Source organism: Mauremys reevesii, linkage group 1 (assembly GCF_016161935.1).
Source record: "Mauremys reevesii isolate NIE-2019 linkage group 1, ASM1616193v1, whole genome shotgun sequence".
NCBI classification, from domain to species: domain Eukaryota; kingdom Metazoa; phylum Chordata; order Testudines; family Geoemydidae; genus Mauremys; species Mauremys reevesii.
Window position 1 is genome coordinate 329,402,159 of NC_052623.1, and position 27,858 is coordinate 329,430,016.

Sequence of the window (27,858 nt, forward strand, 5' to 3'; positions counted from 1 at the left end):
CCCAAACCATTTCTCTGCATCTTCCAAGGGAGAACTCCAGCAAAATCAGGAAATGCAAAACTTAATGCATCAGAATAAAACTCAACTTTAAAAAATTCAGTCTTTCACTATAAAGAAACATAGAGCTGCACAAATCCCACTTTTCTCCCTTTCAAATGACCTTTAATTTAGAGGTTTCAGAGTAGCAGCCGTGTTAGTCTGTATAAGCTCACTTCTTCGGATGCATAGAATGGAACACACAGACAGGATATTTATACATACAGAGAAGAACATGAAAGGGTGGAAAGTGCATACCAACAGGCAGAGTCTAATCAATTGAGATGAGCTATCGTTAGCAGGAGGAAAAACGAAATAGATTCAATTGGTGTAATGACCCAACCATTCCCAGTCTTTGTTTAAACAGTTAATTGTATCTATCTTTTGCATATTAATTCAGTTCATCAGCTCTCTCTCTTGTTTCTTTTTTTTTTTTTTTTTGCAAAAAAAATCACTCTCAAGTCTGTCTGAGAGTGTTGTTGTTGAAGAAGTTTTCTCTCTTTTTTTTTTTTTTAATGATTAGAGGGGCTCGGGCTTTATTGCAAGATAGGTTCCCTGGGTTAGTGTTTATGTTGTATGTGTTGCGGTTGCAAGATCTGTGAGAGTGAGGATCATCTTTAAGGATAGGTTGTATCTCTTTGATGATCGCTGGAGGTTTTAGTTGGGGGGCTAGGGTATGGCTGGCTGGTGTTGTTTTATTTTTTTTTTTTAGGCCTGTCCCTAGTAGGGCTGGCTTCTACTCATTGTAGGTTTAAGAATGCTGATAGAGATCTTGTAGGTGTTTATCTCTGTGGCATGTAAGTAAGTATAGCGGTCAGTGGGTTTACCAACGTGATATATGCCATCATGTGCCAGCAATGCCCCTCTGCCGACATCAGGAATCATAACATTCAAAAACCAGTGGAGAACACTTCAACCTTTTGAACTTGAATTAATATGCAAACTAGATACAATTAACTGTGGTTTAAAATTTCCTATGTTAAGTTCTCCTCACACCTTATATGCCATCTTAATATTATCACTCTAAAGTTTTTTTCCTCTCTAACGATAGCTCATCTCAATTGATTAGACTCTGCCTGTTGGTATGCATACTTCCACCTTTTCTTTCTCTGTTGTATGTATAATGTATAATCTCCTGTGTTCCATTCCTTTAATTTAGAGTGTAGGGTCCAATTTCACCACTGGTTTAAGTGGCTGCAACTTCACTGCAGTCCACTGAAGCAAATGGACTGTTTTCAACTCAGCAAGTACAGTCTTTGACTCAGGACCAATACTTCCTGGTGAAATGCAAGTGATTCACAGTAAGAGCTCCACATAAATAGCTGCTCACTAGAAGCCATTTGCAGTGAACAGCAACAACTTTTATTGGTTCTAGAAAACCCACGAACAATGGTGAATGCCAACAATTTCTTGAATACTGGCAAATTTTCTATTAACTGGATTTCTGCAAATATAGACATTTATTTTGTAGAGCGCTCTCGTAACAGTTCAGCCAGAAGAATCTTATCTTAGGAGGTAAGTCTGTTAAGTCACGGTAAGAATATGCTGTCACCTCAGGAATAAGAAAGGGAAAGTAGAGAGGCAGCAAGGGGGAACATACAAATACTTACTACACTGGTCTACAATTTTTGAGAAGTCTTCTGCTTCAGAGATAAAATGTGGTATTTATTATGTATTTTGATGTGCTGAATTCAAATATGACAATTAAAACAACTGATTGGCTACTGTTTCTAAGTAGTATTTCTTAGTGTTTCTAAGTTTTTAGCTCATGCTAAAATAAATTTATTAGTCTTTAAGGTGCCACAAGTACTCCTGTTCTTTTTGCGGATACAGACTAACACGGCTGCTACTCTGAAATCTGTTTCTAAGTTATTTAAGTTTTTACATTTTATGTCTATGTATATTGTGTAGATAGTATAGTTTTAATCATAAATTGTAAACCTAGGTCTTTTCATGTGTTTATGGTTGCTTTACATGATATTTCACCTGTCCTGTTTATGTAACACTTTAAAAATCAGCAAAAGGGTTATATAAATAAAATTTATTATGAAACAAAAGGCAAAAAACTATTATGTACATAGTTTAGTCCTATTCAGTGTCTACTCGGCGCTTCTTGGCTTGCCTCTCGTATTCATTAAATGGAGCATCTCTTGTCACTGTCCAGCAATAGTCTGCAAGCATTGATGGGCTCCATTTGCCCTGATAGCGTTTCTCCATTGTTGCATTGTCCTGGTGAAATCGCTCGCGCTGCTCGTCACTCACTGCTCCGCAGTTCGGTGGAAAAAATCTAGATGAGAGTGCAAAAAATGTATATTTAGTGACATGTTGCAACCAAGGCTTTTGTATGCCTTGAGGAGGTATTCCACCAACAACCTGTAGTTGTCTGCCTTGTTGTTTCTGAGAAAATTTATTGCCACTAACTGGAAGGCTTTCCATGCCATCTTTTCCTTGCCACGCAGTGCATGGTCAAATGCATCATCTCGAAGAAGTTCACGAATCTGAGGACCAACAAAGGCACCTTCCTTTATCTTAGCTTCACTTAACCTTGGAAATTTTCCACGGAGGTACTTGAAAGCTGCTTGTGTTTTGTCAACGGCCTTGACAAAGTTCTTCATCAGACCCAGCTTGATGTGTAAGGGTGGTAACAAAATCTTCCTTGATTCAACAAGTGGTGGATGCTGAACACTTTTCCTCCCAGGCTCCAATGACTGTTGGAGTGGCCAATCTTTCTTGATGTAGTGGGAATCTCTTGCACAACTATCCCATTCGCAGAGAAAACAGCAGTACTTTGTGTATCCAGTCTGCAGACCAAGCAAGAGAGCAACAACCTTCAAATCGCCACAAAGCTGCCACTGATGTTGGTCATAGTTTATGCACCTCAAAAGTTGTTTCATGTTGTCATAGGTTTCCTTCATATGGACTGCATGACCAACTGGAATTGATGGCAAAACATTGCCATTATGCAATAAAACAGCTTTAAGACTCATCTTCGATGAATCAATGAACAGTCTCCACTCATCTGGATCGTGAACGATGTTGAGGGCTGCCATCACACCATCGACGTTGTTGCAGGCTACAAGATCACCTTCCATGAAGAAGAATGGGACAAGATCCTTTTGACGGTCACGGAACATGGAAACCCTAACATCACCTGCCAGGAGATTCCACTGCTGTAGTCTGGAGCCCAACCCTTACTCTTGGGTAGTTCCAAATCCCTGACAAGGTCATTCAGTTCACCTTGTGTTATGCGGTGTGGTTCAGAGGAGGAGGATGGGAGAAAATGTGGGTCCTGTGACATTGATGGTTCAGGACCAGAAGTTTCATCCTCTTCCTCTTCTGACTCAAGTGAGAATGATTCTGGTGCATCAGGAACCGGCAGTCCTTCTCCGTGGGGTACTGGGCGTATAGCTGATGGAATGTTTGGATAATGCACAGTCCACTTTTTCTTCTTTGACACACCTTTCCCAACTGGAGGCACCATGCAGAAGTAACAATTGCTGATATGATCTGTTGGCTCTCTCCAAATCATTGGCTCTGCAAAAGGCATAGATTTCCTTTTCCTGTTCAACCACTGGCGAAGATTTGTTGCACAAGTGTTGCAGCATATGTGTGGGGCCCACCTCTTGTCCTGATCTCCAATTTTGCAGCCAAAATAAAGGTGATAGGCTTTCTTAAACATAGTGCTTATACTGCGCTTTTGTGATGCAAGAGTCACTTCACCACAAACATAGCAGAAGTTATCTGCACTGTTCACACAAGTACGAGGCATCTCTGCTCACTTTGGCTAAACAGAAATGTGTCCCTTTGCAAAATCAAACACTGACAAATAAGAGAGCACGACACTGTATGATTTCTAGAGCTGATATAGGGCAATTTGTTCAGCAGAGTGATGTAAGCTTCGTTATGATTGCATCATCCATGACTTCTAGGAATAACATGATGCAATTCATATCATGTATGACGCAATACCAGCTTCAGATTGCATCATTCATTGTTTTGCCTAAAAAGCAAGTACTGTCCAAACCCAGTCATAGATTTATTCATAGATCCAGTCAAAGATGTATTTTAGTCATTTCTGGTTTAAATTGAGATCCCTTCCCTTTATAACGCACTTATCCTCCGCTATTCCCAAGTCAAGGGTCATATATACTGACCCAATAGCATAACTTGAAAACTAGAGCCAATCAACAATTTTAAGCATCATTTTCATTCTCAGTGACCCAGAATTAGTAAAGTTGGACTACATTTATTTCAGAAGCATTTTGGCTGTAGAGCAGTGCTATTGGAAGAGAGAAAGATGAAGCTTCCACTTACAAAATACCCACTTTAGAACTGCAGCACTTTGGTTCTGCCATATTGAAAGAGACAGCCTCAGAAAAGCATGTGAGAGAGACCAGATAATAGGGCAACTCTGTGCAAAGGGGAATTAGTAGTGAAAATCAACACAAATAAGGTGCTCATGTGTTCTGCATCTCATTGCTATATTGTAAGCTCTGAGTAGCTACAGATCAATGTATGTTATTGATAAATGTTCAAAAAATTTACTCTGTCATTTCTATTAGGAAGAAGAGCAGTCACTTTATTTTGAATACTATGTTATATAAGTAAACTGACCTTATATCTGTTTGTTACCAGTGAAAATGCTGTTGCCTTATAGTGCAGAGGGATAATTAACCTAAAAGATACTCTTATGAGGTGTGCTAATTTAAAGAAGCCTGACAGTAGCATATAAGGAGAGTGTCAAGCCTTGAGCAAATAGACATTGACAGCAGCTAAATGTGAAGTCCCTTTACTTTGTCAGGACTAAACCAGGATCTCTGAGACAGTTACATTAAACTGGTTTACCCTGATCCGCTCTTACATCCTGATGACGAGCCATGCTTTGGGGGCTGTACAACTCAAATCCAGATAATGAGGGATAATGATTTGATAAACATGTGGGCCATATTCCAGGAACAACACTGGGATGCATAAAGCCAGTTAGGTGCCAAGCCTCCCTATACAATGAACAGGCGCCTCAGAATACAATCCACCAAAGTCAGCACCCTAGGCAGGAAGTCACCTAAGCTACCCAATAGGAGATGCTGATCACAGAGATGGTATCCTCTCAGAGATACATGCCTAAACTCAGATTACAGGGGAGTGGTTAGCTCTTCTTAGTAATCCACAAGTGGGGTCCCTCCTTGCAATGCCAGCTACAATAATGCTATGCAAACCCTTCTTTTGACATTCAGGTGACATAGTGAACTAGAAGAGGGTAGCATTATCTCCAGTAAATGTAAACAAACTTGTCTGTTTTAATGATTGGCTGAACAAGAAGTAGGACTGATTGGTCTTGTAGGCTCTAAAGTTTTGCATTGTTTTGTTTTTGAGTGCACTCATGTAAAAAACAATAATTCCAGATTTGTAAATTACACTTTCACGATAAAGAGATTGTACTACAGTACTTGTATGAGGTGAATTGAAAAATACTTTTCTTTTGTTTATCTTTTTTACAGTGCAAATATTTGTAATAAAAATATAAAAGCACTGTACTCTTTGTATTGTGTTGTAATTGAAATAAATATATTTGAAAATGTAGAAAAACATACAAAAATATTTATAATGCATTTAAATTGGTATTCTATTATTGTTTAACAGTGCAATTAAAACTGCAATTAATTGAGTTAATTGTCAGCCCTAGTATTTATCCACAGTGGAACAATCATTGGGCCAGAGAGTGGGAATGACTATGTAGTCCAGAGGTTAGGGCACCCACTTGGGAGGTGGGATGCCTCAGGTATAGTCTCCCTACTTCAGCCACATTCATTAGTATTGATCCACAATGGAATAGCTTCAACAGGAGACATTAAGGGAGTTACTCCTCTTCTTTTCCTCTGAAAACATCCCAAAGCTCTCAGTCATTAGAGAACTGTCCTAAGCAATGGGAGAGCCCTCTTCAAATCCTTTCTTCCCTACTGACAGAGGTAGGGGGAATTGAACCAGCATCTCCCAGAATGTGGTCAGCAGCTCCAGCTGCATTTTGCATGGGATCCAATCTGCAAGATTCCCTCTAAGGAGGCCTACTTGTAAATTAGGCAGCCAAATACCAGTCTTCCCCTGATATGTGAATTGCTCTGGGGCTTAGGTGGGAGGTAGGTGCCTGGATGCTTAGGGGGAGGCTGCAGTACACATGCCTTGAGGCAGAAACACAGGCACCAAGGGAACTTTTACTCTGAAAAACTTAGGGGCTAAGTGAGTTTAGGCACCTACAGGGTTCGGCAGAAGTTTTGTGGGTCACAGTGGAGGCAAAACAGGGACTTAGGCACCCTGAGCAGGCACTTTGCTGTAGACCATGGGTCACAGTTTTACAAACTGCTCCTATAAGGCCTACATTATCTTGTCTGCACCCAAATACTAGACACTTTCTTGTTTAGCCACTGCTATTGCTCTCTTTAAATACAAACTGATTTAGAAGAGATGGCATTCAGATATGAAACAGTTAACAATAAACTAATTCAGCTCTGAACATAGATGACCTATATACAGAGGCAAACTGGCACCATTACTCAGCTCTGTTCTAGTTAATATTTACATAGTTTAATATGCAAGCAATGTTTGCATAACACACCTGGGCCTGTCAGCAGATGTTAAAGCTCTCCCAGCAGGATCCACTGGGTTCTGCTGCTTTACATAAGCAACTGGCTCATTGCCTCACCTTCACGGGGGTCAGGGAAGATGCTCGGTAGCTCTGAAGTAGGAGCCCTAAGAGCATACAAGACTGGGGAGAACGTAAAGGTTTATTTCTTTGTTTGTGAAGCCAGACGTAGGTAGGGATGGAATCGCTAACTCGGTACAGTAAGCGGACTGTGTTTTACTGCAATTGGGAAAGGCAACTGCTCACAGTGAAGCTCATTTACTGCATCCTTCTCCCAACAATGACTTCATGGGCTCTTCCTCTCACATGCAGGGTAGGACCCAGTTTAGCACTAGGTGATACTATGCATGGGCCTTTAAGGGTACAAGACAGGAGAGCCTGTTGGAGAGACCTAACAAGTAGTGGATTGCCCATGTGCTCTCTGCACCATTGCATCGTACACTGGGCAGGATCTGATGCTATGAGAGACCTCAGAGGTATTATGCTGCAATGGTGCAGAGGGTGTTTTTAAAGTATGTATTAATGTTTTGATTTCAATTCAAATTTCCAACCAATGACTAAATTGGCAACATTTCATGTAACTGGGTGACCACTGAGGGAGGAGGGGTGTTAAGGAAATTAACGGGGAACATAGGGAATCCCTGGGCCCATGGGCACGGCCTGACGGGCTGAGAGTCCCAGATGGTGTTGGGCAGCAGAGGGCACATGGGCAAGGCCTGAGCCGTGAGAGTCCCAGGCGGTGCTGGGCGGCTGGGGGCACATGGGCACGGCCTGAGCGGTGAGAGTTCCTGGCTTTGCTGGGGGCAGAGGGCACACGACGGGCACGGCCTGAGCAGCGAGGGTCCCAAGAGGTGCTGGGGGGCAGGGGGCACATGGGCACGGCGTGTGCGATGAGAGTCCCAGGCGGTCCTGAGTGGCAGAGGGCACAGGATAGGCACGGCCTGAGCAGTGACAGTCCCAGGCGGTGCTAAGCGGCAGGGGGCACACGATGGGCACGGCCTGAGCGGTGAGGGTCCAAGGCGGTGTTGGGTGGCAGGGGGAACTCGGGCACTGCCTGAGCGGTGAGGGTCCCAGGCGGTGCTGGGCGGCACGGGGCACACGGGCACGGCCTGAGCGGTGAGGGTCCCAGCGGTGCTGGGCGGCAGGGGGCACACGGGCACTGGCTGAGCGGTGAGGGTCCAGGCGGTGCTGGGTGGCAGGGGGCACTCGGGCACAGGGTGAGCGGTGAGGGTCCAGGCGGTGCTGGGCGGCAGGGGGCACACGGGAACGGCCTGAGCGGTGAGGGTCCCGGCGGTGCTGGGCGGCAGGGGGCACTCGGGCATAGGCTGAGCGGTGAGGGTCCCAGTCGATGCTGGGCGGCAGGGGGCACTCGGGCACAGGCTGAGCGGAGAGGGTCCCGGCGGTGCTGGGCAGCAGGGGGCACTCGGGCACAGGCTGAGCGGTGAGGGTCCCAGGCTGTGCTGGGCGGCAGGGGGCACTCGGGCACAGGCTGAGCGGTGAGGGTCCCAGGCGGTGCTGGGCGGCAGGGGGCACATGGGCACAGGCTGAGCGGAGAGGGTCCTGGCGGTGCTGGGCGGCAGGGGGCACATGGGCACAGGCTGAGCGGTGAGGGTCCCAGGCGGTGCTGGGCGGCAGGGGGCACATGGGCACAGGCTCAGCGGTGAGGGTCCCGGCGGTGCTGGGCGGCAGAGGGCACATGGGCACAGGCTGAGCGGAGAGGGTCCTGGTGGTGCTGGGCGGCAGGGGGCACATGGGCACAGGCTGAGCGGTGAGGGTCCCAGGCGGTGCTGGGCGGCAGGGGGCACTCGGGCACAGGCTGAGCGGTGAGGGTCCCAGGCGGTGCTGGGCGGCAGGGGGCACATGGGCACAGGCTGAGCGGTGAGGGTCCCGGCGGTGCTGGGCGGCAGGGAGCACTCGGGCACAGGCTGAGCGGTGGGGGTCCCGGCGGTGCTGGGCGGCAGGGGGCACATGGGCACAGACTGAGCGGTGAGGGTCCCGGCGGTGCTGGGGGGCAGGGGGCACTCGGGCACAGGCTGAGCGGTGAGGGTCCCGGCGGTGCTGGGCGGCAGGGGGCACTCGGGCACAGGCTGAGTGATGAGGGTCCCAGGCGGTGCTGGGCGGCAGGGCGCACTCGGGCACGGCCTGAGCGGTGAGGGTCCCAGGCGGTGCTGGGCGGCAGGGGGCACTCGGGCACGGCCTGAGCGGTGAGGGTCCCAGGCGGTGCTGGGGGGCAGGGGGCACATGGGCACAGGCTGAGCGGTGAGGGTCCCGGCGGTGCTGGGCGGCAGGGGGCACATGGGCACAGGCTGAGCGGTGAGTGTCCCAGGTGGTGCTGGGCGGCAGGGGACACTCGGGCACGGCCTGAGCGGTGAGGGTCCCAGGCGGTGCTGGGGGGCAGGGGGCACATGGGCACAGGCTGAGCGGTGAGGGTCCCGGCGGTGCTGGGCGGCAGGGGGCACTCGGGCACAGGCTGAGCAGTGAGCGTCCCGGCGGAGCTGGGCGGCAGGGGGCACTCGGGCACAGGCTGAGCGGTGAGGGTCCGGGCGGTGCTCGGCGGCAGGGGGCACTCGGGCACAGGCTGAGCGGTGAGGGTCCCAGGCGGTGCTGGGGGGCAGGGGGCACTCGGGCACTGGCTGAGCGGTGAGGGTCCCGGCGGTGCTGGGGGCTAGGGGGCACATGGGCACAGGCTGAGCGGTGAGGGTCCCGGCGGTGCTGGGCGGCAGGGGGCACTCGGGCACGGCCTGAGCGGTGAGGGTCCCAGGCGATGCTGGGGGGCAGGGGGCACATGGGCACAGGCTGAGCGGTGAGGGTCCCGGCGGTGCTGGGCGGCAGGGGGCACATGGGCACAGGCTGAGCGGTGAGGGTCCCGGCGGTGCTGGGCGGCAGGGGGCACTCGGGCACGGCCTGAGCGTTGAGGGTCCCAGGCGGTGCTGGGGGGCAGGGGGCACATGGGCACAGGCTGAGCGGTGAGGGTCCCGGCGGTGCTGGGCGGCAGGGGGCACTCGGGCACAGGCTGAGCGGTGAGGGTCCCAGGCGGTGCTGGGCGGCAGGGGGCACTCGGGCACAGGCTGAGCGGTGAGGGTCCGGGCGGTGCTGGGCGGCAGGGGGTACATGGGCACAGGCTGAGCGGTGAGGGTCCCGGCGGCGCTGGGCGGCAGGGGGCACATGGGCACAGGCTGAGCGGTGAGGGTCCAGGCGGTGCTGAGCGGCAGGGGGCACACGGGCACTGGCTGAGCGGTGAGGGTCCCAGGCGGTGCTGGGCGGCAGGGGGCACTCGGGCACTGGCTGAGCGGTGAGGGTCCCGGCGGTGCTGGGGGGCAGGGGGCACTCGGGCACAGGCTGAGCGGTGAGGGTCCCGGCGGTGCTGGGCGGCAGGGGGCACATGGGCACAGGCTGAGCGGTGAGGGTCCCGGCGGTGCTGGGCGGCAGGGGGCACTCGGGCACAGGCTGAGCGGTGAGGGTCCCGGCGGTGCTGGCGGGCAGGGGGCACTCGGGCACAGGCTGAGCGGTGAGGGTCCCAGGCGGTGCTGTGGGGCAGGGGGCACTCGGGCACAGGCTGAGCGGTGAGGGTCCCGGCGGTGCTGGGGGGCAGGGGGCACTCGGGCACAGGCTGAGCGGTGAAGGTCCCGGCGGTGCTGGGCGGTAGGGGGACTCGGGCACAGGCTGAGCGGTGAGGGTCCCAGGCGGTGCTGGGCGGCAGGGGGCACATGGGCACAGGCTGAGCGGTGAGGGTCCCGGCGGTGCTGGCGGGCAGGGGGCACTCGGGCACAGGCTGAGGGGTGAGGGTCCCGGCGGTGCTGGGGGGCAGGGGGCACATGGGCACAGGCTGAGCGGTGAGGGTCCCAGGCGGTGCTGGGCGGCAGGGGGCACTCGGGCACAGGCTGAGCGGTGAGGGTCCCGGCGGTGCTGGGCGGTAGGGGGACTCGGGCACAGGCTGAGCGGTGAGGGTCCCAGGCGGTGCTGGGCGGCAGGGGGCACTCGGGCACAGGCTGAGCGGTGAGGGTCCCGGCGGTGCTGGCGGGCAGGGGGCACTCGGGCACAGGCTGAGCGGTGAGGGTCCCGGCGGTGCTGGGCGGCACGGGGCACTCGGGCACAGGCTGAGCGGTGAGGGTCCCGGCGGTGCTGGGGGGCAGGGGGCACTCGGGCACAGGCTGAGCGGTGAGGGTCCCGGCGGTGCTGGGCGGCAGGGGGCACTCGGGCACAGGCTGAGCGGTGAGGGTCCCGGCGGTGCTGGGGGGCAGGGGGCACTCGGGCACAGGCTGAGCGGTGAGGGTCCCAGGCGGTGCTGGGCGGCAGGGGGCACTCGGGCACAGGCTGAGGGGTGAGGGTCCCAGCGGTGCTGGGCGGCAGGGGGCACTCGGGCACAGGCTGAGCGGGGAGGGTCCCAGGCGGTGCTGGGCGGCAGGGGGCACTCGGCACAGGCTGAGGGGTGAGGGTCCCGGCGGTGCTGGGCGGCAGGGGGCACTCGGGCACAGGCTGAGCGGTGAGGGTCCCGGCGGTGCTGGGGGGCAGGGGGCACTCGGGCACAGGCTGAGGGGTGAGGGTCCCGGCGGTGCTGGGCGGCAGGGGGCACTCGGCACAGGCTGAGCGGTGAGGGTCCCGGCGGTGCTGGGCGGCAGGGGGCACTCGGGCACGGCCTGACGTTTCGCCACAGCTGGGATCGGGAAGCTCCGCCCTGCCCCAGCGCCGCTTAGGACCCTGCCCGGAACGGCAGTAGGCGAGGCTCCGCCCCCCGTTATGATTTGCATGCGCGCCCCTCCCGGCGGTGATTTGCATACGTGCTGACGATTCCGCCCCGCCCCCTGGGCAATAGCTGGATAGCGGAGAGGCCGGGCCCCGTTATCCGCTGGCTGCCGCCATCCCGGTGCCCAGCAGCGGGGCAGCCCTTCGGGCCCGGGACATGCGTCGCGCGGCAGCCGGGCCCCGGCACTGAGCGCCCATGGAGCAGCCCGTGGGCGGCCGGCGGCCCCGGCTCGTCTCCTCGCTGGCGCTCGGGCAGCGCGCCTGGGAGGTCACCTTAGAGTGGGAGCGGGGACTGCTGTCCTGGCGGGATCCGCAGCCTGCCCGGGGCCGGGGCGGCGGTGAGTGATGGGGCCTGGCCGGAGGAGGGGGTGGGGCAGACTGCAGGGGATCTGGCAGGTGGGGAGCTGGAGGGGCTCTGGCAGGTGGGGGTTGGATAGTGTGGGGTTTGAGGGACTCGGGGTGGGGTATATGGGGGGACACTGGAGGGGCTCTGGCAGGTGGGGGTTGGATAGTGTGGGGTTTGAGGGACTCGGGGGTGGGGTATAATGGGGGACACTGGAGGGGCTCTGGCAGGTGGGGGTTGGATAATGTGGGGTTTGAGGGACTCGGGGTTGGGGTATAATGGGGGACAATGGAGGGGCTCTGGCAGGTGGGGGTTGTATAGTGTGGGGTTTGAGGGACTCAGGGGGTGGGGTATAGTGGGGGACACTGGAGGGGCTCTGGCAGGTGGGGGTTGGATAGTTTGGGGTTTGAGGGACTCGGGGGTGGGGTACAATGGGGGACACTGGAGGGGCTCTGGCAGTAGTGGGAGTTGGATAATGTGGGGTTTGGGGGTGGGGTATAGTGGGGGACACTGGAGGGGCTTGGGGGATGGGGGTTGGATAATGTGTTTGGGGGGCTCTTTGGTGGGGATATAGTGGGGGACACTGAAGGGGCTCTGATAGTAGTGACAGTTTGGAGGGGCTCTGAAATGTGAGGTGTTGTATAGTGTGGGGGAGAGGTTGGAGTGGCTCTGGAGGCTCTCATAGAGTGCACCTGTTCCTGTTCTTGTCTGCTTGTGCCCTTGGTGATGCTGCGTGTATCACTGAGATGCATGGGGGAAGTAACTCACATACTATGAAGATACGGCACCTTCTTCCTATGTTCAACCAGCTCTTATGAAAAGGGACAGCCCAGTTAATCGTGTAAGCTGTTGCGAACATGTCTGCCTTCTGTTAAAGCGTGTAAAGTTCCAAAGCTTCCTGCTCTTTCCTCTCTTGTTTTTGGGTCCAGAATTGAATGTCATTCTCATCCCAGGGAGTTCTGATTCTTTTGTAAACATAGTGGTGGTGTTTAGCCTACTCTATATTTGTAGTGTATTTGGTGCAGTATTTACTAGAGGCTTCTCAGGTGTTGCTGAAAAATAGATTTTGAATACAGATTAGGTTGCATGGCATCAGCAACTTTTTCTTAACTAACAGTTTAAGAAGTAGATGACATGCTGAGAACAATGTAGGAAAGCCATATATTTAGGGCAGGGCTGTGAGGTCCAGTGTTGAAAATAGATTAAACAGCTGGTGAGAATTAATAGTAAAACGGCTTTGCAAACTTCTGCTCCTGGGTTCATTCACCAAGTTTCTTCATAATTATGGGAGAGGCTGCATGCATAGATTTTGGACCACATTAACAAGCTCATAATGATTTGACAAGGCACTAATAAGGGATTTTTTTCACCCTCAACCACAAGAGCTTGTCAGCAGATATAAAGCCAAGTGTGCATAGTCCTGTTTCTGCCCACTATACATAGATTAGTAATAGCTGAAAAAAGTGCTTATTTTGAGGATCTTGCAGGTGGCTTTTAGTCACTTTGAGAGCCATTGGAGTTAGGGGTTTTAGCTGGAATATATTACAGCAACTAGCAGATCTAAAATCAGAATACTTATTAAAATATTCAAGCCACAATGTAATTTACTACTTTTATCACTTAATGGATGTGCCCTTTGAGACTTCAGAAAAACTGCATCTGTGAAATAGTGTTTGCAATTGAAATGGAGACTTGCAGTGTGTTTGCAGAACTGACTGCTTAATAATTCAAGAATTTCTCAGGCATGCATTCCTCTTAAGAACAAAGGTGGTGGTTGCCTGGTGTTATGAGGCCTCTAAATTACTACCACAGCATAACTGAGGGTCAGGGCCCCGTTATGCTGGGTGCTACACTCATGTAATAAGACAGTCTCTGCCACGAATGCCTTATGAGTCTTGGGGCTAAATCTTGCTAGTATATCATTGCAGATACCACTGTGCCCATACAAATCTTCCTTGGCTTCATGGTAATGGGTAAGTGGGAGAAGGAGAAAATGAGGAAGGACAAGATAACAAGTGGAGCTATCATGTTCAGTATAATCAGAAGTCACAACACACCAACTGCTTAGCCAATGTATACTCTGGAGTACAAAAACGTGGGCTAATATGTTTACACTATTTTCTGAAAACCTCAAAATGTTAAATAGTGTTCTGGTGCATAGTTGTTTTTCTGTTTCATATTCAAATTAATTGCAGCTGGATATAGTAGAATAACTGTTGCTTTAAAACAGTGATGAAAACTTTCCTTTTTATTTAAGTTAGCTGACTTAGTTATGGCCAAGGAAGCACTTTAATGCCAAGCCATTATAGCTTCGGGCACTTACTACTTTTCAGGTAAGTTTATCCTTTGAGCTGTTGCATGATCCCTCAGCTGAAAAGTGAAACTTCTTTTGCCAAGTCTTGTGAAGCCTCCTAGGTCATATGAGATATCACAGTGACATAAGCGAAGTTCTTCACATAGTAAGAAAGTTGATATTGTGTATCCATTTGCATGTAAAAAAGCTTAACTTCAAACTTGAGAGATGCATTCAACTCGCTGGAAGAGAAGTGTCTGACAAGTTTGAAGAAATTTGATATTAGAAATAATGGAGTTATCTTTTGGAAACTTCCTGTATATGAATATCAAATTTCCTATTAAATTTTAAATAGTGTGCATAGGTAAGGCTATAATTTAGTCCTGGGTATTTTTAGTAAAAGTCATGGAGAGGTCATGGGCAATAAACAGAAATTCATGGTCCGTGACCTTTACTGGGGCCCCCTGGGGGTGTTGCTGTGTGTGGGGGGGGGCGCTCTGGGGGTGCCGCTGCTCAGGTGGTTCCCGGGGACAGCTGCACTGGCTGCTGCTTGGGAGGTCCCCGGGGACAGCCATGTGGCTGTCACCAGGGCCGCTGGAGTGGCTGGCTGCTGCAGAAGTCATGGAAGTCGTGGAAAGTCACGGGATCCATGACTTCCTCCGTGGGTTGTGCTTTGTCCCTATTGTAGTGTCATGATTATTTCAACAATTTTATTTATCTCAAGGTGTTTATGTGGCCATTGTTATGACCATAAGTGCCTCTCAATCTTATTTATCCTCACAATATCCCTAAGAAGTATGTATGTATCTATCCTCATAATATCCCTATGAAGTAGGAAAGTACTGTTATCCCTATTTCATAGGTTGAGTGCGGGGACTGAGATACTCAGAATAATGAAGTGATTTGACAAGGTCGCACAAGAAGTCTGTGGCAGAGCTGAGTTGAACTTGGCTATCTCAAATCCCACATTAGTGCCCTGACCATTGGATAATCCTTACACTCTGATCAATTGTGTTTTTACTGCTCTTTAAAATAGCTGAATATATTTTTGTCCACACTGTAATGTCTTCCTCACCCCCCCCCCCCCCACCAAGGGAAAAACCTGCCTCAGAAACCAACTATAGTGCACACATGTCTGGAAATTAAATTATGTGGCCAAGTGCAGTTTTTTTGCAAAAGTGTTAATCCAGAGTGACTCCTATATTGTGCTCTGCCATTAAGGCTCCAACCTCCCTGACACTATGGGTCTAAAAAGGCCGTCTTCATATATACATCAAGCAGGTAGCCATTGGTTCAAATGGAGGTCTTATGAGGTGGTTGAGAATCAGGTTAAGGTCCCAAGGCAGGATGAGGTATTTAATTTGGGAGAAAAAAAGATTACCCAGACCCTTAACATAAGAACATAAAGGCCGTACCAGGTCAGACCAAAGGTCCATCTAGCCCAGTACCTGTCTACCGACAGTGGCCAATGCCAGGTGCCCCTGAGGGAGTGAATCTAACAGGCAATGATCAAGTGATCTCTCTCCTGCCATCCATCTCCGTCCTCTGACGAACAGAGGCTAGGGACACCATTCTTACCCATCCTGGCTAATATCCATTTATGGACTTAGCCACCATGAATTTATCCAGTCCCCTTTTAAACATTGTTATAGTCCTAGCCTTCACAACCTCCTCAGGTAAGGAGTTCCACAAGTTGACTGTGCGCTGCGTGAAGAAGAACTTCCTTTTATTTGTTTTAAACCTGCTGCCTATTAATTTCATTTGGTGACCCCTAGTTCTTGTATTATGGGAATAAGTAAATAACTTTTCCTTATCCACTTTCTCAACATCACTCATGATTTTATATACCTCTATCATGTCCCCCCTTAGTCTTCTCTTTTCCAAACTGAAGAGTCCTAGCCTCTTTAATCTTTCCTCATATGGGACCCTCTCTAAACCCCTAATCATTTTAGTTGCTCTTTTCTGAACCTTTTCTAGTGCTAGAATATCTTTTTTGAGGTGAGGAGACCACATCTGTACACAGTATTCGAGATGTGGGCGTACTATGGATTTATATAAGGGCAATAATATATTCTCAGTCTTATTCTCTATCCCCTTTTTAATGATTCCTAACATCCTGTTTGCTTTTTTGACCGCCTCTGCACACTGCGTGGACATCTTCAGAGAACTATCCACGATAACTCCAAGATCTTTTTCCTGACTCGTTGTAGCTAAATTAGCCCCCATCATGTTGTATGTATAGTTGGGGTTATTTTTTCCAATGTGCATTACTTTACATTTATCCACATTAAATTTCATTTGCCATTTTGTTGCCCAATCACTTAGTTTTGTGAGATCTTTTTGAAGTTCTTCACAATCTGCTTTGGTCTTAACTATCTTGAGTAGTTTAGTATCATCTGCAAACTTTGCCACCTCACTGTTTACCCCTTTCTCCAGATCATTTATGAATAAATTGAATAGGATTGGTCCTAGGACTGACCCTTGGGGTACAACTTTAGTTACACCTCTCCATTCTGAGAATTTACCATTAATTCCTACCCTTTGTTCCCTGTCCTTTAACCAGTTCTCAATCCATGAAAGGACCTTCCCTTTTATCCCATGACAACTTAATTTACGTAAGAGCCTTTGGTGAGGGACCTTGTCAAAGGCTTTCTGGAAATCTAAGTACACTATATCCACCGGATCCCCCTTGTCCACATGTTTGTTGACCCCTTCAAAGAACTCTAATAGATTAGTAAGACACGATTTCCCTTTACAGAAACCATGTTGACTATTGCTCAAGAGTTTGTTTTTCTATGTGTCTGACAATTTTATTCTTTACTATTGTTTCAACTAATTTGCCCGGTACCGACGTTAGACTTACCGGTCTGTAATTGCCGGGATCACCTCTAGAGCCCTTTTTAAATATTGGCGTTACATTAGCTAACTTCCAGTCATTGGGTACGAAGCGATTTAAAGGACAGGTTACAAACCTTAGTTAATAGTTCCGCAACTTCACATTTGAGTTCTTTCAGAACTCTTGGGTGAATGCCATCTGGTCCCGGTGACTTGTTAATGTTGAGTTTATCAATTAATTCCAAAACCTCCTCTAGTGACACTTCAATCTGTGACAGTTCCTCAGATTTGTCACCTACAAAAGCCAGCTCAGGTTTGGGAATCTCCCTAACATCCTCAGCCATGAAGACTGAAGCAAAGAATCCATTTAGTTTCTCCGCAATGACTTTATCGTCTTTAAGCGCTCCTTTTGAATTTTGATCATCAAGGGGCCCCACTGGTTGTTTAGCAGGCTTCCTGCTTCTGATGTACTTAAAAAACATTTTATTACTACCTTTGGAGTTTTTGGCTAGCCGTTCTTCAAACTCCTCTTTGGCTTTTCTTATTACACTCTTGCATTTAAGTTGGCAGTGTTTGTGCTCCTTTCTATTTGGCTCACTAGGATTTGACTTCCACTTTTTAAAGGAAGTCTTTTTATCTCTCACTGCTTCTTTTACATGGTTGTTAAGCCACGGTGGCTCTTTTTTAGTTCTTTTACTGTTTTTCTTAATTTGGGGTATACATTGAAGTTGGGCCTCTATTATGGTGTCTTTAAAAAGGGCCCACGCAACCTGCAGGGATTTCACTTTAGTCACTTTTAACTTTTGTCTAACTAACCCCCTCATTTTTGTATAGTTCCCCCTTTTGAAATTAAAGGCCACAGTGTTGGGCAGTTGAGATGTTCTTCCCACCACAGGGATGTTGAATGCTGTTGTATTATGGTCACTATTTCCAAGCGGTCCTGCTGTAGTTACCTCTTGGACCAGCTCCTGCGCTCCACTCAGGTTTAAATCTAGAGTCGCCTCTCCCCTTGTGGGTTCCCGTACCAGCTGCTCCATGAAGCAGTCATTTAAAGTATCGAGAAATTTTATCTCCGCATTTCGTCCTGAAGTGAAATGTTCCCAGTCAATATGGGGATAATTGAAATCCCCCACTATTATTGGGTTCTTAATTTTGATAGCCTCTCTAATTTCCCTTAGCATTTCATCATCACTATTACTGTCCTGGTCAGGTGGTCGATAATAGATCCCTACTGTTATATATATACTCCTGGTGGAGTGTGCGTAGTGGGGGCCTGGGACCAAGGGACAGAGAGTGGAGCAGGGACTAGATGGCTGCCGTGCAGGGTGAGGGAGTGGCAGAGCTCCAGACTCAGCTCTGTTGGGGGAGGGATGCCCCCCCCCCAACATTCCGGCAGCTGCCTCCTTCCTGTCAACTTTGTTCCCTGCTCCAGGCCAGCTCCATGCAGCAGTGAGGAGGTGCAGGAGTAGGAAGGGGGTGCGCACTCAGCCAAGCAATAATGGTATTTCTGGCCGCTGCGCTTGCTGCCAGTAGCGCTGCTCCTCTTCCACCAAGAACTCGGGGATGCATGTGGAAGACTGCCAGTGCTGCATGCACACAGGAAAGCAATAGGGCTTGGACCCTAGGTCCTAGCTTAACACAGGCTTGGGCCCTCCAGTCCTGCAGGATCTTGGGACCTAGGTTAGCACAATTGATGTGTGGATAAAAGGGGGGTTAGGCTTGAGCCCGGGCTCACATTGCTGTGTAGATATACCCTTAGTAGTTAGTTGATACATAAGCTAGAGTGGGGCTGCTTTTGAACTGGGGCCTCTTGTGCAGATGATATACTTCCTCCAGACCATCACTTTTCAACCAGGGGTCTGAGTCCCCCTGGGGGGCAAGGGGGCGCAAGCAAGTTTTAGGGGGTCCATCAAGCATGGCCAGCATGAGCATTCACTGAGGCCCAGGGCAGAAAGCTGAAGCTTCACAGTGCCCTCTGTGGTGTGGGGCCTCAAATAATTGCCCTGCTTGCTACCCCCTAACACCACCCTGGTTTTTATATGCAGAAAAACAGTTGTGGCACAGCTTGGGCCATGGAGTTTTTATTGAATGTTGAGGGGGACTCAGAAAGAAAAAGGTTGAGAACCCCTGCTCCAGACCATGAAAGAGCCACAGAACTTACTGGATGTGCTCCCAGCACTCTAGCGTCGGGACCAATGGCTGCTTATATGCAGCTACTTGCTCTTGACTATTTTCTGCTGGGATGGGACATGGACTGGGCAAGATAGCTGCTGTAAAGCAGATGGTATACCCCATAATCCTTTGCAAATAGAATGTCTGGTCATTCTACATGCAAAAAATTGACATTGGCTGAGAGCTGTGAAAAAAGCACAATGAACTTGACTCTTCTTGGTATGTCTTCCTAAGCACTAGGTAGGTTGGAGAATCAGGGCAGGCCCTATTATCAAATTTGGCTGAAGTCTGTTTAAGACAAACTGGTAAATAAAGAGTAAAAACAAGGAAAATTGCAAGTGTGCACTTCTGGAGGCACAGGTACACTTTATGAAGAAAATAATTCAGTATCTGAAGAGCATGCTCCTTTTAACTGATTGATGTGTGATTTGTGGAGTGTGCAGTTAGCTACTGCAGCAATATTTACTAGAGTTCCCCAGGTGTCTCTTGTTGCCTTTTAGGTCCTCTGTGCTCTGGAGGCCTCAGTACAGTCTATACAAGGACTTGGGAATGTGAAAGAAATGTGTGCTGGTAACATATAAATGAACATTTATGGGGAGGATTGGCAGCCGCCCAAAAGTACCTGGGTGAAGAGGCAGTAATTTGGTAAAGATTGACTGCCTTTTAAAAGTTGATCCTTCATGATCAGGGCATTGCTGTGCAGTATATCTAAATATAAATTTACCTATGCACAGCTGTATAAAATTATGCATGTTTCTGAGTGGCTTGTAGTTATCACATGATCATTAAATTAAAACAATCATTGTCTCAAACTTAGCAAAGAGAGCACTTTCTTAATGGCTGTTTAGCTTCCAGTTATTATCTGACCTTTTGGACTTGGCCATATCTGTTGTGAAAGTTATTTGGTACTTCTATAAAACAGGAAAACATTGGTGGGCAGGAAGGGATTGCTCATAAAGAGTATTCAAATGCCCACTCTTCTCCTTCCTGCCCAAATACAGAAACTGCTAAAGAGAACTTGTTCAAACTTCCCAAAAGGGAACAGTTTGCAAGGGAGGAGAGGGGAATTCTTCCTGCATGGAGAGATTAAAAATAAAGCTTAATCTGAAAAATTAACAATTTAAAAGTTTTCAAATTAGGAGGATTTGTAGAAAGTCTTGAGGCTTGTATGCTCACTCTGTGAAAAATTTCTTTTGTCAGGAAAAGTGTTTTCACCTTCAGTTATATGTGGTACTTATAAAGCCCTCTAATGAACTGTTAGATATAAAGTTTATCTATATTCATAATGTTGTATGTAGGATTTAAATCATAGGCATTACAAATGAAAAAGCCTGTTAGTTTCTCCTTCCCCTGCTAATGCAGGGTTATTAACTACAATATGTTTTCATCAGTCTAGTTTAAATAAGCAACACAACAAGGCTTCCACTTTCTTTGGGAGACTATGAACTAGTAGATTTCAGTGTTTAGGAAAAAAAATTCCCTCAAGTTTACCTTAAATTATCCCTTTGCTCCTCTGTTACTTTCAGTTATATTACTTCTTCCTTGGTATATTAATGCTTTTCAAATACTTATAAGATTTCTTTCCTCACAGCTGCACCTCAAAAAGCATACATAGTCCTTAGTCATTAATTACATTTAGTTATTGAGTAGCCAAGCTTCACATTTAATATTTTCTGTTATTAGTTCCTCCAGGTCTTCAGTCATTTCTGTTTTGAAAAAAAATCATAACTTGTTGATCTCTTCCTGGCTTAAGCGCCTGAAGCCAATTCAGCATTTAGGTGTGGCTTTGGCAGTCATTTGGAGAGGAGCTATAATTTCCCTGATATCTAACGTGAAACTTTTATGTTGGCAAACCAAACTCCAATGTGTAGGGGCTTTCTGACTGTGCTTTCATAATAGAGAGCATTGTGTAGCAAACAAGGTATCAGAACAAGAGTCAGAAGATCTGGATTCTATTTCTAGCCGTGCCAATGACTTCTGTGTAACCTTGAGCACATTTCTTCACCTCTTTCCCTTCTTTCCTTCCTGCCCTTTGTTTCTAACTGTATTTTAGATTGTAAACTCTGATATCTCACTTTGTATAGTACCTAGTACAAAGTGGCAACATATTTAGTGAGAGCCTCTAAGGTATAAATTAATACAAATATTCAGTTTGCTGTCTGGTCTGATTTCACATCCATTGTGAAACTTTCAATGTGTATGGGACAGTAGGTCTTTAGCCAAAGATTAGGTCAGCCAATAAAACTCAAATTAATTGCTAATATGCCTATGGGTAAGTGAAAATTATGGGGAAATGTGGCAGCAGCCCCTGTATTGAAGGTTGCCCATCACTTTTTTTTTATATAACTGAATAATCTAAAGTAAAACTGGTAGGAAGTGTGTAATGACAAGTTCTACAAGCTGATGTTTATCAGTGGGAGAAATTGTCATAGTAAGTGCTCAGTGCAATATGCATATATATTCATAGAAGATTCAGGTTGGAAGAGACCTCGGGCTGTAAATGTGTGACAGTAAGAGTGGAACAGTTTTCAAGTATCTGCACTGTAAAAAAAACAAAAGAAATCGTATTTTTCAGTTTGCACTACAGTACTTGTATTAGGTAATCTCTTTATCATGAAAGTTGAACTTAACAATGGTAGAATTATGTACAAAAAAACCTGTACTCAAAAACAAAACAATGTAAAACTTCAGAGCCTACAAGTCTTAGTCCTCTTCTTGTTCAGCCAATCGCTCAGATAAACAAGTTTGTTTACATTTGCAGGAGATAATGTTGCTTGCTTGTTGTTTACAGTATCACCTGAAAGTGAGATCAGGCGTTCTCATGGCACTGCTGTAGCTGGCATCGCAAGATATTTGCGTGCCAGAGGCGCTGAAGATACATATGTCCCTTCCTGCTTCAACTGCCATATAACGCAGTCCTCGGGAGACAAAAAAAATCTCACCTTTTATAGGTGAGACTGCGTTATATCAAACTTGCATTGCCCCATCCCGTTCCTTGTTCCCTGACCGCCTCCTCCAGAGACCTCCATCCCTAATCACCCCCAGGATCCCACCCCTACCCAACCCCCCCGTCCCGTGACTGCCCCGACCCCTAAGCACCCCACCACCCGCCCCCTGACAGGCACTCACCGGCAGTAGCGGGAAGCGGAGCAGCCCGGCCCCAGTCCGCTCCACTCCACCAGTTCCCAGCCGCGGCACTCCGCTTCCTGCCGTTGGTGAGTGCAGGGAGGTTGGGGAAAGGACACCCCCCCCCTCCGTACTCACCTGGCACTGGGAGCTGGCAGAGTGGAGCGGGCTGGGGACAGGCTGCTCCACTTCCGCCACTGCTGATGAGTGCGGGGCGATTCTTTTCCCCAAGCTCCCTCCTCCGAGCGACATAGCTGGGGCCGGGGTGAGGGAAGCAGAGCAGGCTGCTCCCGGCCCCCTGCTAATCCCCCGGGCCACCCTGGGACTGCGGGGCCCCCAAAAGTGTTCTCCCACAGCTCCTGCCCCCCAGACCCTGGGGGGAAGTCCCTGACTGCCCCCGAGACCCTCTGCCCCTTATCAAACCCTTCAGCCCCGGCCTGGCCCGGCACCCTTAACATGCTGCTCAGAGCAGCATGTCAGAGCTTTACCACGTTGTATGCGAACCCACGTTATATTGGGTCATGTTATATCAGAGTAGAGGTGTATTTCTTTATCATTTTTACAGTGCAAATATTTGTAATAAAAATAATATATACTGATTCCAGTTACACCACAGAATATAATATATATGACAATGTAGAAAAACATCCAGAATACTTACTAAATTTCGTGTGGTATTCGGTTTTTTAACAGTGTGATTAAAACTGCGAATAATTGCAATTAATTTTTTTGGGTTAATCGTGTGAGTTAACTGCAATGAATCGACAGCCCTGTAGGAAAGGTTTAAAAAAAACTGGGCATGTTTAGTCTTTAGAAAAGAAAACTGAAGGGAGACCTGATAAGTCTTCAAATATGTTAAGAGATCTTATAAAGAGGATGGTGATCAGTTGTTTGTTATGTCCCTTTAAGCCCATTACTACTAATCCTAAAAGACGAAGGGAGTTTTAGGTTAGATATTAGAAAAAATTTTCTAATTCCTAATTTTTCTAATTTCCGAATTCTAAGGGTAGTGTATAGGCTTTCAATCACCATCATTTGAGGTTTATTATGAACAGTTTGGATGAACACCTGCCAGGGATGGTCTAGATTTACTTGGTCCTATTTTAGCACAGGGCTTGATGACTTCTTGAGGACCCTTCCAGCCCTACATGTTTGTGACTCTATAATCTTGCACTTTTTGTGATTAGAATTCCACACTGACCTTCACTGTTCTTGCTTTTCTTGTGTGTCACAATGAAACAGTGATCAATTTTCCTTTACATATAAAGGAAAGAGAGAATCTTAAGTATTGTCACTCGCCAATATGGCATAAAATGTATATTAGCAAAGCAATAAGTAGCATACTGTATGCTGAGATCTTGTTCTTGAAATGGATCTATCTAAAAGAAATAAGATGAACTTCAGTTACATCAGGTAATTATCCTAATGTCATTCTGAAGAGTTGATGAGGAACTAAGGGGTTGGAAACACAATAGTAGCCAGAGTTTCTGGCATTTTTCTGGTCCTTGTGTATTTAAATGTATATGTTACAGTTTTAAGCTAGCTACGCTCATACTCTCCTCTGTGGTCCAGGAAGGGCTCCCGCTTCAGGTTTCCAGCTCCCAGACATTACCTCTCTTGGTGTCTCTCACCCTCCTGACCAGGGATTTTAAGGCATTGTGGCTCCCTGCCTGACATTGTGATATCCCCAGCAAGCCAACCTGCCTAAAAGGCCAGTGCCTGCACTTAGCCCTTGGAGGGAAAGCAATGAGCAATTTATTGCCCCAAGTTATAAGTTACCACTGAGTTCATTCTGAGCAAGCACATTTATTCTTAAGAATTAAAGATAAAACATATTTAAAGGAACCTACACACATGCTTCAAAGCTTACCAGAGGTTCCCCCTCCCCCACTCCAATCTACAGCTCTTCTAGGTTTAATTCCTTAAAAACCCACAACTGGGTTTTCCCCATGGCTTTTAGATCCAGAACATAGACTGCAGGTCAGCTATTTCTTTATACAGTTTAGGCCTTTGAGCTTGGCCTGCTAACATGTTCTTGGTAGTCCATCGATCCGATGATGACAAATCTGTGCAGATCATCTGTTGTTGGTCTCATGGTGTGCCCTCTGATGACTGTACAAGTCAATTCTAGAGGTGCACATTTGGCTGCAGATGGTACATGGGAAGTTCGCGGTCAGTGGATTGTGCGCTGCTGATGCTCTGTGATATCGTTCGCGTGCCTCTCGTAGACGCCGGCAGCGGTCTTCCTCAAAGGCGATGCAGGTATTTCTAACTGTTGCATGCCACTGTGTTCTGTCGCTGGTGGCATCCTCAAGGTCCCTAGGTTTGATACTGCTGTACTGCAGGTTGGCTTTGATGGTGTCCTTGTAATGTTTCCGTGGACGACCTATATGCCAGATGCCCTGTGAGAGCTCACCATACAGAAGCTGGCGGGGGATTCTGTTGGCAGCCAGGCGGCTGACATGACCGGTCCAACGTAGCTGTGACTTCATGATCATCATTTCGATGCTTGTCATCTGGGCTCTGAGGACCTCGAGATTGGGCACTTTGTCTTGCCAGCGGATCTTCATGATGTTGCGGAGGCAGCGCATGTGGAATGCTTCGAGCTGCTTGATGTGACGCCTATACAGTGTCTATGTTTCACACCCGTACAAAAGAGATGAGAGAACAACAGCTCTGTACACAAGCAGTTTTGTTGACATCCGGATGTTGTGGTGGTTTAAAACTTTGACATGCGGACAGCCAAGTGCCTGGCTTGCTTTGGATATTTGTGCGTTGATCTCATTATCCAGTGATCCATCACTAGATATGACACTACCCAGGTATTTGACGTTCTCCACTACTTTAAGCTGAGTGCCATCAATGGAGATACTCGGGACAGAAGCATTTGATCCAGGTGCAGGTTGATGGAGAACTTCCGTCTTTCCAAGGCTGATAGTTAGTCCGAAGAGTTGTGAGGCCTCAGCAAACTTGACAATGTGCTGAAGATCATTTTCAGTGTGAGCCATGAGGGCACAGTCGTTGGCAAAGAGTGCCTCAAGAAGGAGTTTCTGCACTCTCTTAAGTATCAGATCTTTGCATTCAAGCACTCTCGGAGGTCAAAAAGTGAACCATCGTGCCAGTATTTCAAGTATATACCTCGGTCCACATCTTTCATTGCATGGTTAAGGACACATGCAAAGAACAGGTTAAATAGGACAGGAGCGAGAGCACATCCTTGTTTCACGCCATTGGTGATGTTGAAGGGGGCTGATGTGGCTCCAGCAGACAATACTTTGCCTGTCATGAAAAAGGCGTATAATCTGGACAAATTTTCTTGGGCAGCCAAGTCGTGTTAGAATGGTCCAAAGGGCTTCCCTGTTGATGGTATCAAATGCCTTTGTCAGGTCTATGAAGACAGCATACAGGTGCATATTCTGTTCAATGCACTTCTCTTGTATTTGTCAGACAGCAAACACCATGTCGACTGTGCTCCGGCCAGGTCGGAAACCACATTGACTTTCAGGTAGATTTGCCTCGGAAATACTGGCTATTAGGTGGTTCAAGATGATGGGGGCGATGATCTTCCCACCAGCGGAGAGGAGGGATATGCCTCTCTAGTTTCCACATTCTGCTTTGCTGCCTTTGTTCTTGAAAAGAGAGACAATACTAGCATCACGGAGGTCCTGTGGTATGTTTTCATCCTCCCAGATGCTGATTATCACGCTGTGGAATGCTGCTAGTGCTGCTGGACCTGCTGCTTTGTATATCTCTGCTGGTATCCCATCTTTTCCAGGAGCTTTTCCTGAACTCATCTGGCTAACAGCTTTCTTAATCTCATCTATTAACAGCGAAGGGCTTGACTAGGCACGAAAGACATGAAAGCCATCCACTGCAACTAAAGAAGTTACCAGTCGTGACGATTTTTCATACCGTTGGTGTCTGGCTTCTAAGGTCGAGAGAGTGGGATTGCTCCTGTGCAACGGCTCTACCACTTAAAAAGCTTTCACGCACAGGTCCTGTGCAAATCATCAAACATCATCATCATCATACCACCCAAGTCCTGCGGCGATGGGGGAGGGGCAAAGCGACAGGTGGAGGTTACCACTGGGAGTTGTAGTCCCAATCCTGCACGCAGTCGGCCTGTGGATAGGTGGTCGTCCAGCTCTGTACCTGGGGCAGCAGAGTTGCCCGGCAGCATCCCAGGCGTCTGAGCGGCCCTCTTCAGGACAGCACTGCTCACCCTAGTAAGGGAGGGGCCTAGAAAAGGTTGCCTACAAATTGCCTGCCCTACAACAACTGGCCAGCAAGCCGTGGCTGGCAGTTTAACCCAACCTGCGGCCGAAACCAAAAGAAAAATTTGAGGAAACTTACCATTGGTGTATGGAATGTTCGTACCCTCATGGATCGAGAAGCTGTTGCAAGACCTGAGAGAAGGACAGCTCTCATTGCTCGAGAACTAGCCCGCTACAACATCGATATAGTGGCATTAAGTGAAACAAGATTGCCTGGGGAAGGTTCCTTGAGCAAACCAGGAAGTGGTTACACTTTCTTCTGGAAGGGTAAGACTGAGACAGAGGACGGAATACATGGAGTTGGTCTGGCAATAAAAACCTCATTGATGCATCAACTCCCAGACCTTCCAGTGGGTATCAATGAAAGATTGCTGGAACTGCGCTTCCCACTAAATGCCAAACGTCATGCTACCATCATCAGTGCATATGCACCCACTCTAACATGCTCTGACAACTCAAAGGAACAATACTATGAAGATCTTGACAGACTGATCAAGGCCACACCTGTAACAGACTACTCCTATTTGGAGATTTCAATGCCCGAGTCAGGGCTGACAGCGAGAACTGGAAAGGAGTAACTGGGCCACATGGTGTAGGCAAAATGAACAGCAGTGGACTACTCCTTTTGAGCCTTTGTTCTGAAAATGACCTGACCATTACCAACACTCTGTTCCGACAAGCGGACAAATACAAAACGACGTGGATGCACCCTAGGTCCAAACAGTGGCATCTGGTAGATTATGCCATTGTCAGAAGGCGAGACATCCGAGACGTACTGATCACCAGAGTAATGCGAGGCGCAGAGTGCTGGACAGATCACAGATTAGTCAGGATGTCTCTTCAACTTCACATCGCTCCCTCTCGGCACAAACGCCCTAAGCATGTGCGACCTGCTTTCAACATAGCCAAACTGAAGGATGCTCAGTGTTTCAACAAACTGACATCCCACGGACAATTGATTGGTACTGTAACCGAAAAGTGGGACCAGTTCAAGCAGATAGTGACTGACACAGCAATAACATCTCTTGGACCAAAGAAAAGAACACACCAGGATTGGTTTGATGAGAACCAAGAAGAAATACGCTCAGCCCTGGAAGTAAAGAGAAAAGCCTTTATCGAATGGCAGAATGACCCCTCCTCAGTCTCTAAATGGGACCATTTCAAGTACCTTCAGAGCAAAACACAGAAAGACCTCCGTCAGATACAAGACAATTGGTGGGAGAGCAAAGCCAAAGAAATTGAGCACTATGCTGAGACTCACAACTCAAAGATGTTCTTCAGTGCTATTAAGACTGTCTATGGACCTTCTAAACCAAGGGACCACCCCATTGATCTCATCAGACAACACAATGCTGATTAAAGATAAAGAAGGCATCAACGAAAGATGGCGAGAACACTT

At 48.2% G+C, this 27,858-nt stretch overlaps 1 protein-coding gene across 3 annotated transcripts in view; it reads left to right on the forward strand.

The window, feature by feature from the left end:
* Positions 1-11,464: 11,464 nt before the first annotated feature.
* CERK (ceramide kinase) overlaps positions 11,465-27,858 on the forward strand; it is a 79,149-nt gene continuing 62,755 nt past the window's right edge. For 2 of the 3 annotated variants that reach the window (XM_039515299.1, XM_039515309.1), the window contains exon 1: positions 11,465-11,754. In XM_039515299.1, coding sequence (XP_039371233.1) covers positions 11,613-11,754 — 142 coding nt within the window. In that variant the 5' untranslated portion in view covers positions 11,465-11,612. Of the gene's footprint in view, positions 11,755-12,435; positions 12,601-27,858 lie in introns of those variants that run through there. The other variant, XM_039515329.1, reaches the window with a different exon arrangement.